Source organism: Chionomys nivalis, chromosome 13, assembly GCF_950005125.1.
Source record: "Chionomys nivalis chromosome 13, mChiNiv1.1, whole genome shotgun sequence".
Taxonomy (NCBI): Eukaryota; Metazoa; Chordata; class Mammalia; order Rodentia; family Cricetidae; genus Chionomys; species Chionomys nivalis.
Window position 1 is genome coordinate 10,843,518 of NC_080098.1, and position 17,217 is coordinate 10,860,734.

At 40.8% G+C, this 17,217-nt stretch overlaps 1 protein-coding gene across 10 annotated transcripts in view; it reads left to right on the top strand.

Moving 5' to 3' along the window:
* The window catches only part of Arhgap21 (Rho GTPase activating protein 21), a 131,010-nt gene that overhangs the window by 57,444 nt on the left and 56,349 nt on the right, over positions 1–17,217 (top strand). For all 10 annotated transcript variants that reach the window (XM_057787947.1, XM_057787950.1, XM_057787952.1 and 7 more), the window contains 2 exons: positions 2,475–2,654; positions 4,931–4,955. In XM_057787947.1, coding sequence (XP_057643930.1) covers positions 2,475–2,654; positions 4,931–4,955 — 205 coding nt within the window. The remainder of the gene's footprint in view (positions 1–2,474; positions 2,655–4,930; positions 4,956–17,217) is intronic.

The window sequence follows — 17,217 nt, forward strand, 5'->3', positions numbered from 1 at the left end:
ATGGAGAGTAATCTAAATGATGGATGGGTCCAAGAAAGAAATAAAAATGAACTTGTAATTAAATGAAAAACAATAATATAACACAGCAAAACCTCTGGGACTCATTGATAACTGGGAGGAAAATTGATAACTTTTTAAGTACCTACATTAAAGAATCACAAATAAGCTACTTAGTGATGCAATTCAGAAATTTAGAAATCAAGAACAAACTACATCTAAACCTAGTCAGTGTCAAAAAAACAATAAAAGTCAGTGCAAGAATTCAATGAAATAGGAACAAAGAAAAAATATGCAAAGAATCAACCAGTCTAAGAGCTGGTTCTTTGAGAAGATAAGATTGACAGACCCTTGGCCCACTAAGAGAAAGAAAAAGGATCCAAATTAATAGAATCACAATTAATAAAAGGAAACATTACAGTAGGCACCAAAGAAATTGAGAATATTATAAGGGAAAAAGGAATATTATGAGAAAAGGAGAACTCAAAATCCTTCTGTGAAGCTTGCATCATCCTCATACCAAAACTAGGTAAAGATACAACAGAAAAAGAAAACAACAGGCCCATATCTCTGATGACTATAGACTGAAAAAATGCTCAATAGAATAGCTTACAAACAGAAAACAGACATATATCACAAAGGTTATACACTATGACCAAGTTGACTTTATTACTAAAATGTAGGGTTGGTTCAACATATTCAAGACAATAAATGTCATAAAGTACACAAATGGACTTAAAGACAATAATCTCATAGTCATCTCAATAGATGAAGAAACAGAATCCAACATGCTTTCATGATAGAAGTCTTAGAGAATGTAGGATATGGGGCCATTACAAAGCTATAAGGCATTAGGAGAACAGAGACTTCAGTCATTATCATTACGAGAGAGGACGGGAAAACATGGGGGAAGTGGGTAGGTAAATGCCAGGGGATTATGTTCTCTTTATAGCTCTGTTTTCTCACTGTGAGACCCTGGTAGGGTCATTGTCTTCCAGTGAGGGTGAGGGAGAAGGGATGAAATAGCCGCTTAGGATGAGGAGACAAGATGTCAGGTATCTCTGAGTGACAGCACTGCAGGGTCTGACATTAAAGTGAACGCCACCAGCTCGGCTTTGTTTCTCTCCACCTGTGTTCACCTGGAAAGGCTAAAGCTTCGAGCGGGCAATGCCGATTCCTCCTGGGCCACTCAGGTGACAGTGAGGAGTTCTGAAGAATCTAAGGTTAAGGGAGTAAGTAAATCGAAGCCTCTTTAAGAGAAGCGTGAAGACTTGTGGTTGGTGAGGCACAGTGTAAGAGTTCAGACTTAGGGAACAACAGGAATTAAGAGGTACTGAGTGAGGTTTTTGGTTTAATCTGTAAAGGATTTTTAGTCTTGGTCAGGAAAAGGCTGAAGAGCAGAGGTCAAGGGACCTCAAAAGCCAGAATCTTGGAAGGGTTGTGATCTCCGTGCATACGTGATTCTGGCTTAGAGCTGAGGGCTTTGCTAGTTTTCTAGTATTTGTTGCATTGGACCATATGGCTTACTCTCCTTCAGTGCTGAGAGTTCTGCCTCTCTTTCATTGTTTCTCCTTTGGCCCTTTTTGTGTTGTGGGATTTCCTTAGTGTCATTTTCCATGCTGTCTGTGACATTTTTAGTTTTACTTATTGTGCCAGTAATTTTCAGGAATTCTCTCTTGCTTATTAATTTTCCACAATTATTTTTTTTTTGTAGTTTTAGTTTGAGGGTGGTGGTGGAGAGATGGCTCAGAGGTAAGAGTGTTGCTGTTCAAGATAAAGAACCAGAGTTTAGGGCTGGAGAGATGGCTCAGTGGTTAAGAGCACTGCCTGCTCTTCCAGAGGTCCTGAGTTCAATTCCCAGCAACCACATGGTGGCTCACAACCATCTGTAATGAGATCTGGTGTCCTCCTCTGGCGTGTTGGCATACATGGAGGCAGAATGTTGTATACATAATAAATAAATAAATAAATAAATAAATAAATAAATAAATAAATCTAAAAAGAAAAAAAAAAAAAAAGAACCAGAGTTTAGGTCCCAGCACTCACTTGACAAGCTGGGAGAGGCTCTGCATGCACCTTTAACATCATCAATGAGCAGGACATCCCCTGTGAGGATACTGGGCATTGCTGCCTGCCATCCTAACCTTGCCGAACACTGTAAACTCCAGGTTCAACGAGAGACCCTGTCTCAAAGGATATATGGCAGAGAATGGTAGAGGACACAAGACACCCTCTGGCCCCAGCATGCATGTAGAGGTGCTCATCCATGTATATACATTATACGCATGCTCACACACGTGCACGTATGCACATCTTTGTGATTTTGGTGATTGTGATTCACTTAACTCTAGCAGCAAATATATGACCTCTCCATAAAGTTCATATTTATACTCAGGTATTGTGTTTGTACTTAAAATCTTTTCTAAATTAAGTATGTTGTCTTCTGTAGTTAAGTGTTACATATCTTTGCACTTTAGGTGTCAAAAAATAAAGATGGAAAAGAACAAAGTGAAACCGTGTCACCATCTGAAGATGAGCCGTTCTCCTGGCCAGGTCCAAAAACAGTTATGTTGAAGAGAACGTCGCAAGGGTTTGGCTTTACCTTGAGACACTTCATCGTTTATCCCCCAGAGTCTGCCATTCAGTTTTCATATAAGGTAAGAGAATCCCATCCCCTCTGGGCTCTTCCCCTTCTCACCTCCCCCTTCCCCTCTTTTCTATCTTAAAATGAGTGACATATTTGTATTTTAAAATCTTTTTAATGTATTTTTAAACCTATAACAAACTTTAATTTCTGAAATATACTGATTCTGAACTCTAGATCTATTTTTTGGTGACTTCTAAGCTTCATTTTTACTCTTCGTAATGTGTGACTTCCCTAGATCTAGAAAAATTCTGTAGGCTCTGGGCAGACTATGGCAATTGTTGGTTAAAATATGCTGGTGATTTCAGAAAATTAATAAGAATAGAAATTGCTAACTGTCCAATGGATCATATGATGGTAAGTCAGAATTTTGAAATACAGAGTAAGCCGCAAGAATATGCTTCAGTCGAGAGCACTCCTGTCTGAAAGCGTCAGCGTGTAATGATTTTAGCTGTAGTTGACGTGTTTGTGATCATTACTCTTCCCTACCATGACTAGTGCTAGCTTACAAGTATATTAGCCCCATGTCACAGACATGGGAACTGGATTAAGTCCTATAGGTAGAGTGGGTCTGGAATTTGAACTTGGCTAATGTATTGATTAAAGACATATAAAGATAATATCCAGTTGTATCTAGAGATCACACTGTTTTTCAGTTGTTCAGTTTTTGAGATGGAGCTCTGGCTAGCCTCAAACTCACAGGTCTCTGCCTCCTCCTGTCTACAGAGAGCGGGATTAAAGCTGAGCAAGCACACCTGGGCCCTCACTTCATTCCCTGAATACCTCTTTCCAAGAGAACGAATTACAGGATAGTCTTTTAAAGGCACTGAATATCTCAAAGGTTATGAATAATTACTGCCATTGGACTTAAAATTTATCAGTCATGTTTCCTAAAATGTCTGTACAGCGACTGTCTAGCTGCTTTAAGAAGTTATTGATCTTAAAAGCTCTAATAATATTACTTACATATTCACTAGATAGAGCTGTGTGATTTTTGTTTGTTTCATTTAGATCACAAGGAGCATATAGGTAATATAATTTTCATAAAATAATTAACACCGGTTAAAAATATATCTGATTGGAAAGTATTTGTGGAGTTGAAAGAATCTGGTCTGATCCCCATCTCTGTCCCACATGAGCTCTGTGACCTTGAGCATTGCACTTGTGAGATCCCAGCAATGCCTTGCTCACGGCGGGCATGGTGATGTTGCAGCATGAAACAATGGGAATGGAACTGGTAGACAGTAATGCTTGGTAGAGCCATGTAACGCTGGGGTTTGCTGCAGACATTCATGTACGTAGGTCTGTTTTTATATTCCTTCCCTGGGAAATATATATTAGAGTATTTTTCACTTTCATATTGAAATTTTACCAATTCACTCAAAGACTGTGTGCACGTGCATACGTATGTGTCTGTGTGTGTGCATGTGTGTCTGTGTGTGCACTTGTGCGTTTGTGTGTGCATGTGTGTGTGTCTGAGGAGGTAGACCTAGGGCCTTATACATGACACTTGCTAGGCGAGCAGTGTATCACTGAGTTATACTCCCAGCCTTAAAAGAATTTAAAATAATTTTTAGTGTTATATAGTTTTTAGAAAGTGTCTGTTTGATTAAAAAACAACGTCTCTATTATGTGACTTAGCTGGCAACCGATTAGTCTCAGAACAGAGCTTATAACAAGAAGAAGAAAAACAACATTTGGGCAGCCAAAATAAAGGTCAAGAGTTATGTAATAAATCGCTAGCCTTCAGCCAGAGCTCCACTTTCCTTTCTACAATGCATGATAGCTTTGATTCTGTCAAGGCTCAGCAAGTACTCGTCTTGATGTGTTTTTTTCATACGAGCTTTTTAAAGTTGCTTGCTAATTTCTTAGCTAGAAGGCAGCATGGCAGCAAGAGCCTAAAGACACCAAACAGATGAACTTTCAAATTGCGTACAGGAACTTAACCATGCAGTGGTTAGTTCCGTGTCCTCTTGTAGCCCATGAGTGCTCACTGAAGGTCCCTGTAGTACAGTAGCTTCTCATCTCTCCGACTGCTGTGTGATATTTCCGCCTGAGTGTCTCCGTGATGCACCCCGCCCCCACACATTTCAGAGCTAGTTGATTTTTTGCTCCTAACCTGGCTTCACCCACAGCCTTTTTTCTTGTGAAAACTCCAGTCTTCTGACAAAGGTGCTTAGTAAGATTCTAATTGGTATTAATTATATACCAATAATTTGCTTTAAGTTTGGCTGTGATCAGATAACAGTTCACTATTGGGTTCATATGTGTATTTGTTTTATTTTGTAGGATGAAGAGAATGGAAACAGAGGAGGTAAGCTGTAAAATCTTTACTTTTTCTCTAAATATACACGTTCCTCTGTGTATTCTTGCTGTTCTGGGGATGGTGTTAATTAAAGTGATTTCAAATGTAGGCTGGCTTTTAGGTGTGGGAATCATGGGAGTTGACTATCCTTTGCTCTCATTCCAGGGCTTTGTGAATTCAATCACTTGGTCGTTAGAATTTGAACACTTAACGCTTTCATTATTTATGCAGCACAATTCTAAGGATATTATGTAGGGTTTTTATTTTGGTCTGAGGACCTTTGTAAACTTAGTGGTCCTTTCAGGGCAGGAGGATCATGTTGTGTTTCATCAGAGTAGCTTCGGGTTCTTCTATTCTTACTCTTTTTTTTTTAAATATTTTATTTATTATGTATACAATATTCTGTCTGTGTGTCTGCCTGCAGGCCAGAAGAGGGCATCAGATCTCATTTGAGTTAAAGTTTACATACAATATAATAGATTCGTAAAAACTTTATTTTTGAGGCTGGAGAGATGGCTCCCCAGGTAAAAGTAGTTACTGCTCTTCTGGAGACCCTGAGTTCGATTCCCAGGACACACATCCAGTGGCTCAGAGCTGCACGTCTCTAACTCCATGGGACCTGAGGCTTGGACCAGAGGCTTGCTTCTTTTTTTTAAATATTTATTTATTATTTATACAATATTCTGTCTGTGTGTATGCCTGCAGGCCAGAAGAGGGCACCAGATCCCATTACAGATGGTTGTGAGCCACCATGTGGTTACTGGGAATTGAACTCAGGACCTTTGGAAGGCAGCTATGCTCACCACTATACCACCAACGCAGATACTCAGGACCTTTGGAAGAGCAGGCAGTGCTCTTAACCTCTGAGCCATCTCTCCAGCCCCGAGGCTTGCTTCTTAGAAGTATACATAACTGTGATACAGTGAGCATAACTAGGAAATTAACATTGATAAGTATTAGTATATTAGCTACAGGCGTTCAGTGTTGCTGAGTTTTCCACTGTCATGTTGGTTTAGTTTTTTGTTATTCTAGAATCCCACTTTGCATTCAGTTATGATCCTTCCTTAAAATCCCATAGTCTTTATTTCTCTCTTTTGTTCTTTTTGTAACTTGTGACCTCAACATTGTTGAGACTCTGCTAGCTTTTGTCTTGAAGGATGTTTATTCACTTGGTTTGTCTGTTTTCTTACCACCAGTTCAAGTTTAATGTGCTTTTTTACCAATAATACCACATTTGCACCAATATAAGTATATGTTGTATGAGAGTTAATAAATATATAACCCATGAACCTTCCTTTCCCATCAAGATATGACTTAAAAATATGCATTCCATCAGTTTGGAAAGTTTCTGTGTATTCTATGTATTTCTGTGTATTTGTAACTCGTTTGGTTTCTCGTCAATAGAGAATTTTGCATTTTCTGGAATTTCTTGTCAAGTAGAAAATACAGAATATTCTTTCTGTGTCTTTTGCCTGACTTTTTTTTTTAATGTATGGGTACTAACAGTGCTATCTCCCTTCCCCGCCAGCTGAGTAATTTCATTTGAATCTACTCCACATAGCCTTGTTGGATCTTCGTCATGTCTGTGTCTCAACAGCCTGCTTTGTCATGTTTAGGGTTAACATGGAAAGGAAATAATTTCTTTCATTATTGTCCAAAATAATCCGAGGGTGTAGGCCAGGTAACAGGAATCATAGATGTCACCTGTACAGGATGGGGCTCTCCTGTCACCATCTGTTATGCACTAGGGTTTAGGACGAGTTCCAAACGCTCCTGCTGTGACAGGGGCAGGGACAGTGGACGGAACAAGCACCGGTGCGAGCAAAGGGCATTTGAGTGCTCTGTCATCTTCCCACCACGTCCCAGGCCGATGTGCTGGGGCAGATATGGCAACATAGTGTCCTGCTTGTTACGGGGAAAATGCATGCCTAATAAGTCTAGAAAAATATAACCAGGAAGTCGTGTGTGGACGTTGATGGATCTGCTACAGCCTGTTGAGCTAATTGGATGTAGTTAGTGCTTTGAATGGGAAGAATTAATGGAAACACCTGCAGGGGCCAGGTCTCAGAGAAAGAAACTTGGAGAGGAATAGTAACATGTAGATAAAGGATAATCCACCCATTTTATACATACTCTTATTCAAAATGGAGTTGTCCACATACAGAAATACCATGTTGCCATTTAATCGTAAGAAATAAGTTAATTTAAAAAAAGGTACAGAGTTGGACGGGTGGGAAAAGGGGAGTGGCTGTGAGAAGAGTATGGGGAGGGGTGAATACGGCCCAAACACTTGAGATTCTCAAAGAAACTGATAGGTTTTGAGTAAAAACATTAATTTGATTGACAGGAGATTCAGTGTACATAAATATGTTCTGTGTGTCATTATTAAAAGAAAAGCTGAGTTTGATTTTAAGCTTCCTAACAGCCAAAGAATCTGTTAAAAACACTGTATTGTTTGCATTCAGTAGGAGGACATGGTATTGTATATGTCCCTGTTCTGGAAAACAGAGAATGCTTCAGCAGTGTTGCTCCACGTGGCTGTTTTTACAATGAATTTACATCCCTAGCATACAGTTCCTTTAAAGCAGTGGTTCTTAGTCTTCCTAATGCTGCACCTCCAGTACAGTTCTTCCTAATGTTACACCCCCCCAGTACAGTTCTTCCTAATGCTGCAACCCCCCCAGTACAGTTCTTCCTAATGCTGCACCCCCCCAGTACAGTTCTTCCTAATGCTGCACCCCCCCAGTACAGTTCTTCCTAATGCTGCACCCCCAGTACAGTTCTTCCTAATGCTGCACCCTCAGTACAGTTCTTCCTAATGCTGCACCCCTCAGTACAGTTCTTCCTAATGCTGCATCCCCAGTACAGTTCTTCCTAATGCTGCATCCCCAGTACAGTTCTTCCTAATGCTGCATCCCCAGTACAGTTCTTCCTAATGCTGCACCTCCAGTGCAGTTCTTCCTAATGCTGCATCCCCAGTACAGTTCTTCCTAATGCTGCACCTCCAGTGCAGTTCTTCCTAATGCTGCACCCCCCCAGTACAGTTCTTCCTAATGCTGCATCCCCAGTACAGTTCTTCCTAATGCTGCATCCCCAGTACAGTTCTTCCTAATGCTGCACCTCCAGTGCAGTTCTTCCTAATGCTGCACCCCCCAGTACAGTTCTTCCTAATGCTGCACCTCCAGTACAGTTCTTCCTAATGCTGCACCTCCAGTACAGTTCTTCCTAATGCTGCACTCCCCATTACAGTTCTTCCTAATGCTGCATCCCCAGTACAGTTCTTCCTAATGCTGCACCTCCAGTACAGTTCTTCCTAATGCTGCATCCCCAGTACAGTTCTTCCTAATGCTGCACCTCCAGTACAGTTCTTCCTAATGCTGCACCTCCAGTACAGTTCTTCCTAATGCTGCACCTCCAGTACAGTTCTTCCTAATGCTGCACTCCCCATTACAAGAAAAGACCCTATAAGTGGGGACTATTTTGGAGAGAATAGCTGTTTTGAACAATTGGTATCGTCTTGATGCCCCATTGTCCTTTCAAATTGTGGAGTAATACTCATAATCACATGAGAATAAGGTTGACTGTTGCTGTCATTTCCTTTTCTTAGTTCCATTGTATTTCCATTGTTCTAGCCTGTTAATAATAGTGTGGAGTACCTGGGAGTTGTGTGCATAGTATCAGTTGTGACATTTGTGATTTGATTTTTTTTCTTATGGAATAGCTCTATAGTATGTACTGGTGTGTTCCAACAGTGACAAGACCCAGGACAGGCAGGATGCAAAGGATGGTGTGCACTGGCCCTAGGCATGCCAGAGTGACGCAGCAGCAGCTGGGCAGTGCGACCCATGGAAGAGTCTGTCCGGGAAAGCTAGACTCTGTGTCCATGAGCTTATGCTCTGTGGCAGGTCCAGCCCTCGCCATGCCCTCTTTCTTGTGGCACTCCTAAATCTCCAGGGAGGGAACTGAAGCGGACCAGTCAGTCGTTGAGTCCAGAGCACCTCAGAGCTGGGTGTGGAAACAAGTGTGCTTCAATGAAACACAGTTTGAGTGATGAAAAGAGGCTTAGAAAGCTGAGAAAATGGGGTGTACTGTATGCTAGCATTTCTATTAACATGCTGAAAACACATTCTTTCAGAATAATGTAGCTAAAATATGGACCTGAAATTGTGTTGCAAGAGGTTTTTCTTTCTGGGCAGTCAGTAGCCAGAGATTTGGTGGTGAGTGTGAAAAATACATTTGCATTTCTTTTCAAATGCAGCTGTTCTGACTGAGCTCTGTGGAGTCCTTAGCTGAACCCTATAGGATACATGTTTAATTGAGTTGTTTTTAATTAACTTAACTGGATAGGTATTAATTAGTTGTATATTTTCTGTTAATTTTTAGTGCTCCTTAGTAGAATAGCTGTAGGCGTCTTAGTCTTATTTTAGGAAGTAGGAGAGAGAGATGGTCATGATGGTGGCCCCAGGGCTAGAGCAGGCAACAGTACTGATGACAACACAGTAGTTAATCCTTAGCAGCACAGCTTTGCAAGGGTGGATGCAGTTACTGCCTCTAGTTTTAGGTGATGTAATTGAAGCATGCCACTTAAGTAATTAGCAAGAGATAGAGAATCCGGATTCTGAAGTTCCTCTCAGTTTCTGCTATGGCCTCTCAGAGTTTAGCTTTTATGGAATTCAGGCTTGAAAGTGTAGAAGAAAGAAGACTATGTTCTCTGGATTGTACACACTGGTAACAGCGTGTTCTCTGGATTGTACACACTGGTAACAGCGTGTTCTCTGGATTGTACACATTGCTAACAGTGCGTGTTCTCTGGATTGTACACACTGCTAACAGCATGTTCTCTGGATTGTACACACTGCTAACAGCGTGTTCTCTGGATTGTACACACTGCTAACAGCGTGTGTTCTCTGGATTGTACACACTGCTAACAGCGTGTTCTCTGGATTGTACTCACTGGTAACAGCACGTGTTCTCTGGATTGTACACACTCCTAACAGCTTGTTCTCTGGATTGTACACACTGCTAACAGCGTGTTCTCTGGATTGTACTCACTGGTAACAGCGTGTTCTCTGGATTGTACATACTGCTAACAGTGTGTTCTCTGGATTGTACACCCTAGTAACAGCACGTGTTCTCTGGATTGTACACACTGCTAATAGCATGTTCTCTGGATTGTACTCACTGCTAACAGTGCGTGTTCTCTGGATTGTACACACTGCTAACAGCGTGTTCTCTGGATTGTACACACTGCTAACAGCGTGTTCTCTGGATTGTACTCACTGGTAACAGCGTGTTCTCTGGATTGTACACACTGGTAACAGCACGTGTTCTCTGGATTGTACACACTGCTAACAGTGTGTTCTCTGGATTGTACTCACTGGTAACAGCATGTGTTCTCTGGATTGTACACACTAGTAACAGCATGTGTTATCTGGATTGTACTCACTGGTAACAGCGTGTTCTCTGGATTGTATACACTGCTAACAGCGTGTTCTCTGGATTATACACACTGCTAACAGCGCGTGTTCTCTGGATTGTACACACTGCTAACAGCGTGTTCTCTGGATTGTACACAGTGCTAACAGCGTGTTCTCTGGATTGTACACACTGCTAACAGCGTGTACTCTGGATTGTACACACTGCTAACAGCACATGTTCTCTGGATTGTACACACTGCTAACAGCGTGTTCTCTGGATTGTACACACTGCTAACAGCATGTTCTCTGGATTAGTCACACTGCTAACAGCGTGTTCTCTGGATTAGTCACACTGCTAACAGCGTGTTCTCTGGATTAGTCACACTGCTAACAGTGTGTTTGGCTTCAGGTGCAGTTTTGACTAGCACAGCAGAGCATTTCACACATGTTCTCTATCTTTCCTCAATTTTACAAGCTCGCATGTTACTGGCTTTTTAAAAATTGAGCCTCAGCTTAACAAGGCGTATTTATTTTTTAAAATTTATTTGTTTTACATCCTGACTATAGTTTCCTCTCCCTTCTCACATCCCAGTCCTCCCTCCCCATATTTATTATCTTTTTTTTTAATTTTTCTTATTGTTTATTTACTTTATTTTATGTGCACTGGTGTGAAGGTGTCAGATCCCCTGGAACTGGATCTTCAGACAGTTGTGAGCTGCCATGTGGGTGCTGGGAACTGAACCCCGGTCCTCTGGAAGAGCAGTCAGTGCTCTTAACCGCTGAGCCATCTCTCCAGCCCCATATTTATTATCTTAATGTCTGAATTTGCTTTTCATTTCGGTTCAGTTATATTTTTGATATGTGGAATGCTCTTGTCATTTATTTTTATGAGATGATAAGAGAAATCCTAGGTTTGGACCTAAAATAAATTAAATGTTAGCAAAAAGTATTTCTATAGAAATATTTATAACTGTCCTTTCAAAATAAACACTAAATTTGACCAAAATAGTCATTAATGTATAAATAGGTAAATAATTGTGATATATAGTGGAATACACAGCGAAGTGGACGAATTTTGTAAACTTTTCTTTTTAAGCAATTCTCCTTATATAGCTTGAACGTATAGAACTTGCCTCTGCTTCCTGAGTGGTACAGTTAAAGGCATAAGCTACCACACCTCGCTTGAAAACATTTTTTGTCATGAATGACAATAAAATTTACCACTTTCAAGTTAACAACTAAGTGGCATATCTGTATCTTTCTCTCTCTCTACACACACACACACATGTGCGTGTGCAAACACACACATTTGCGCACGCACACACATGCACACATACACGCACACCACTGTTTATCCATTTACCTGTTGTTGGACAGTTAGACTTAATAGTCCTTATGGCTATTGTTTGTGCCACTGTGAACATATATGTGCTGATATTTGGGTCCACGTTCTCCGTTCTTTGGACGGATACCCAAGAGTGTGGTTGCTGGTCACACTCTTTCCCACAATGGCCTCACCATTTCCATACTCCCATGCACTGCAGGAGGTCTCCATTTCTCTGCATTCTCTCTGACAAGTTTCTGTTTCTATATTAGAGCCAACCTCATAGGTATGAAGTGAAATTTCTTTGTGGTTTTGATTTGCATTTAACTTATTAATACTTTTAGATAATATCTTTCTGTGTGTTTATTGGCCATTTGTGTAACCTACTTGTAGAAATATCTGTTGATGTCCATTGCTCATTATTTATTTTTAAAATTATTATTTTGTTATTGTATGTATATGGGTGTTTTGTCTGCATGTATGTCTTTGCCCCATGCTTGCTTCTTCCTGGCACTTGAGGAAGTCAGAACAGGGTGTTAGATTCCTGAACTAGAGCTACAGGTTGTGGGCCACCACACGGTGCTGGGAACCAAACTCAAGTCCATTTTAGTTACCGACTTGTAGGCGTTAGTATTTCAGTCGACGCTTTAGTTAGCCGCATTATGTTGTAGTTGGATGTCCATTGATCTTGCTTTTCAGATTCTTACTAATTCTAATACGTTTCTTATTTTAATACAGTCTGAATTGGTGTTACTTGTTTTTGACACTTTGAGTTCTCTTTGAGAACTTTGTATCCCTTGGACATGAAGATACTCACTGTGGTTTCCTAAGGTGCTGTTGTTTCACCATCCACGATCAGAACTTGTTTGCCCATCATTATTGCTTTGGTGTGTGGTTTGAGACCAAGAGAAGTTTTTTCTATAATTTTTATTTTCATTTCCACAGTGTTTAGTGTAAAGTCTGTACCTTCAATTACCGTGTAGCGAAAATTGCCTTGCTCATAAAGTTGTCCGTCTCGGCGTTGGTCTGTCCTGGACTTTGCTCTGGGAGTTGGCCGGTGGCTTGTTATTATGTAGTTTCCAAACCAGGAATTGTTTACAGACACACATCATTCGTGTTGTTCTGTTTCCCTGGTCATTTTATTTGCATCAGGACAGCACTGCTTTTGATTGTTGTGGCTTGAGAAGAGGCTTTATCCTGCAGCATATTCTTCCATTTGTTCACGATACCTTGCTTGGACTGAGGTGTAACTAACTTGGTGCTTTGTCACCAACTCAGGATTAAACCCACCAACAGGAAAAAAGAAAAAGAAAAAAATTCAGGCTATTTTCATTTATTATGTAGTATCATAAAAGTTTTAGAATTAGGCTTCAGTTGCTAGAATTTTTATTGTGTCTGCATTACTTAGAAAATGTAAATGAATATTTGCCTTCAGGAGGCAGAGGCAGGTGTATCTGAGTTGTTCTGGGACAGCCAGGAATACACAATGAGTCCCAGCCTCAAAAAAGAAAGCAAGCAAGCAAGTGCGTGCACGCATACACACACACACACACACACACACACACACACACACACCTAAAACCAAACAAAATCCTTGGCTTGTTGAAGAGTATAGATTAGTTGGTCTGCATTTTTTGCTTTTTCTCTGTCCATCTTTTGATATAGTGAATGTGTGTATATTGGTTGGATTTTTAGGTGTTAAACCAACTTTGTATTGCTGACCGAACCAAGCTTGTTCCTACTGTCATGCTTATTATCATCAACTTTGGCTTTTCTACTTGAAGATTCTGGCTTCTCTGCTCAGTGACTGTATTGAGATTAGCAGTCACCGAGCAGCAGCAGCTCCTGCAAGAGCATTGGTAGGGGAAACGATTATGATGGACAAATAATCCGATACAGATCTGGCCCTGAGGGAGAAAAGTGAAGGGACAGTTTATTAGGAGAAGCCTCAGACTTCAGTCTGCTTTTAAGGAAGGCGCGGCTAGGCCAGCAAGCGGTAGATAGGTTGGGAGCAATCTTCTTAAAGAACTCTGCTTTGGGCAGCAGTTAGGACATGCTGGCTCAGTTTGGACAGTGGATCTGATGGTTGGAGAACTCCTTCCTTCAGAAGGTTCTAGAGGGAAATGTGAGCATGGCATCTTCATGCTTGATAGCCTGGCCTTCTTCCTCCTCTCCATCCCAGCTGAAGGCATTTGATCCTTTCCAGGCTGGCCCTGCACACCTTGCTTCCCTCCCAGCCTTTGGAGACTGTGAGGCTCCTTGCCTTGTCTAGCTTTCCTGTGGTCCATGAGAGGAAGTTGACCATGAAGCCAGTTAGCAAGCTATATGTATTTAGAAACTTAGATACTGATAACTAATGAAAATTTTCATTTGTTTAATCTTTTACATTTATTTATGTATATATGTATTTATTTATTATGTGTATAAGTGTTTGTTTTGCCTGCATGTCTGTTTGTGCACTACTTTCATGCCTGATATCTTCAGAGGACAAAAGAGGTCATCAAATCACCTGAAACTAGAGTTACAGATGGTGTGATCTGCTGTGTAGTTGCTGAGAATCGAGCTCCTGTCCTCTCGAAGAACAGCCAGTGTTCTTAACCACTGAGCTCTCTCTCCAGCCCTTTGTTTAATCTTTGTTGTAAGAATCTGTTGATTCAGGCTTACTTATAAATTCCTTTTTGAGACTAAAAAAGCCATTTTTCCTTCATACTTTCTACTTGGTATGTTAAGTGATAAATTCTCATTCTTTTAATAGTTGGCTTGGTAACTCTACTTAGGCTCTCCTGCCTGCATATCATTGTTGTGCTGTATTGAAGTTCAGTTTTTATTTAATGGAATTCCTTTGTTTTGCCCCCATTTTTGCTTTGTACATCCTTCAGTAATCTTGGAGATGCAATTCTAGTCTTACTTGGCTTCTGCTGTTGCTAAGACATTGTAATTTGGTCATACCTTTTTGGAGGTAAACACACAGACATGCACACATACCACAGATATATGCACAAAACACAGACACACACACACAAAACACAGACACACATACACAAAACAGACACATGCACACAGAACACACAACACAGACACGCACACAAAACACACACACATGTACACACATAGCGTGCTTAAGTTTTTTCCTCTGTTCTTTTAATGCTCAGCCATTTCTAACAGTGTAGCAGAGGGAGGATCTGAGTCAGGTGGGGCCAGTGGAGCTTCTCGGAAGGACTGTGACGTCCTTTCTCCTCATATTCTGTCACTGTCTGCTTCTTTCCAAGGCCTCAGTTAAATATTTTCTTTTGTTTGTTTGCTTTGTTTTTGAGACAGGGTTTTTCTGTAGCTTTGGAGCCTGTCCTGGAACTAGCTCTTTTCCATCAGGCTGGTCTTGAACTCACAGAGATCCTCCTGCCTCTGCCTCCTGAGTGCTGGGATTAAAGGTGTGTGCCACCGCTGCCCAGCTATTTTCATTTTTTAAATATGACTAGATTTTCATGGTTTTGCTAGAAATAAGCTAATAGAAAAGTGATAGCCAGTTTCAATATTTTGAAGGTCTATTTTGTAGGAAATGTTTCACAATTAGTAGAAGATTGAAGATATGTTCATTAATAATACACTGGAAAAATCCCTGCTCATGGAGACAGCTGTTGATCGTTCGTGTTTGTGGTAAATTTGGTGAGAATCCCTGCCTCTTGGATTGCCCGTTCAGGCTGTGGCGCTAGCACAGGTTTGGTGCAAGTATGAAGCCAAGGCTGGTCATGAGATCGTGCAAAGGAGACACTTAGTTGTCCAGGGCTGCCTTCCCTCCTCTCCCCCTGTGCTGGTCTCCGTCCCTCTTTCCTCCCCTTCTTTCCTTGTGTAAAGAATCAGGATCTCTTTGTGTTGACTTGGCACTCTTGAACTCCCGGGCTCAAGTAATCTTCTTTCCTTAGCCTCCCAAGTCAGGGACAGATCCACTTTAAGATCCACTCCACTTAGCTATCAATGTATTTTTGAAATGATTCCTCTGTATTCTTCTCAGAGCAAAAGTTATAAAGGACAGGAAATGCCTCAGATGGCTGAATTTTCAGTGAGTAGGTCCCTGGCACATAGTAGGAGCTTATGTGCACCAGTGACCATTGAATAAAGGGAAGGATGGTGACAGCTGTGGTGATGGCTACTGTGGTGCTGTTCCTGAGTGACTGCTGTCCGCGCTGCAGGGCTTTGCTTGTTACTCTGTGTCTGCTCTGCGTGAGAAAACTAGTTCTGTCTCTCCTTCTTACTCCCCATAGTCTCTGCAACTCAAGGGTTGATTTAGAAACCACATTTTAAATAACTAAATGTGTGTATGAGAAAATAATGAAAATAGAACAATCTTGAACTTACATAGAAACTCAGACTCTGTAGGTGAGAAATTTAAAAGTAAGTCTTGATATTACTTAAAGGTAAAGAATGGTAATCTGTGATGAAGGGAATTCAGCTGGATTAAAGTAAATGTCAGAAATCTGCTTTTTAGGAGTAAACTTTTAAAAGTTGAAAAAACTAATACATGAAATTAACTTGGTGGTCAATAAATCAGATGTGATTTCAGAATATCTTTAAGAATTCTAAGCCCTTTTTTAAATATGAAAGAGCTTCAGAGAGCTAATCGGAGGCACTGGAGAGGGATATAGTTGTAAAAGGATGAGCAAAGTTCACACAGTCTGCCCAGTCTCTGCAGCATGACCGTCTGCTCTGCAGATATTCTCTCTCAGGACCGTCGCCTTGGGCAGCCCTGGAATTGGGGGGTGGGGGTTGAGCTGTGTTTTCCTAGCTGTTCGGTAACTTATGACCTGGCTCGCAGACACCACTCGGCTGGATTACCCTGCTCTTGTTTCAGATTACTTTCCAGCCAGCCTGTACAGAAAGTATGGGATTCCTAACTTCATAAAAGTTAATTGTGGAATTTACAGTCCCTGCTTTTGATGTTTAGCACATAATTTCTCATCATTGGCATGAAAACAAAACAGACGTGCGCAGCTAAAGCTGAGCACAATAAACTAAGAAATCCATTTCTTGTTTTTTCATTCACTTAGCAAACATCTGTTCAGTCTGTACCATGAGCCAGACACTAAACTGATTGCGTGGAAGGAAGCATTGTGGCCTCTAACCTCACTTCCCTCAGAGTGTTGATCAAATGCCACCTGATACAGTGGACTTCCTCAGCCATCAGTAAAAACAGCCCTGCCTTTCATGTTCTCTTTCCTTCTCCTCCTGTGTGGTGTTCTCCATAACATCACCTCACACTAATTTCTTCATACTTTCCCCCTCTCAGTTGAAATATAGGCCAAGGAGTTTTGGTTTTTCTTTTTTTGTTTTCTTCCTTCAAACTCAGAATAGTTTCTGCCATGCATTTATTGGAAATATACAGACCCACACATATGACACTCTGATTTCAAGAAACTTGTAATCTGTTGGAAGGTAGAAATATAAAATAACTCTTTTAAAGTACTGAAAGAAAGTGTACAGTTGTTATAGGATTGTGGTGGAATGAATTATTTTTACACCAGGGAAGAGTGCTTAG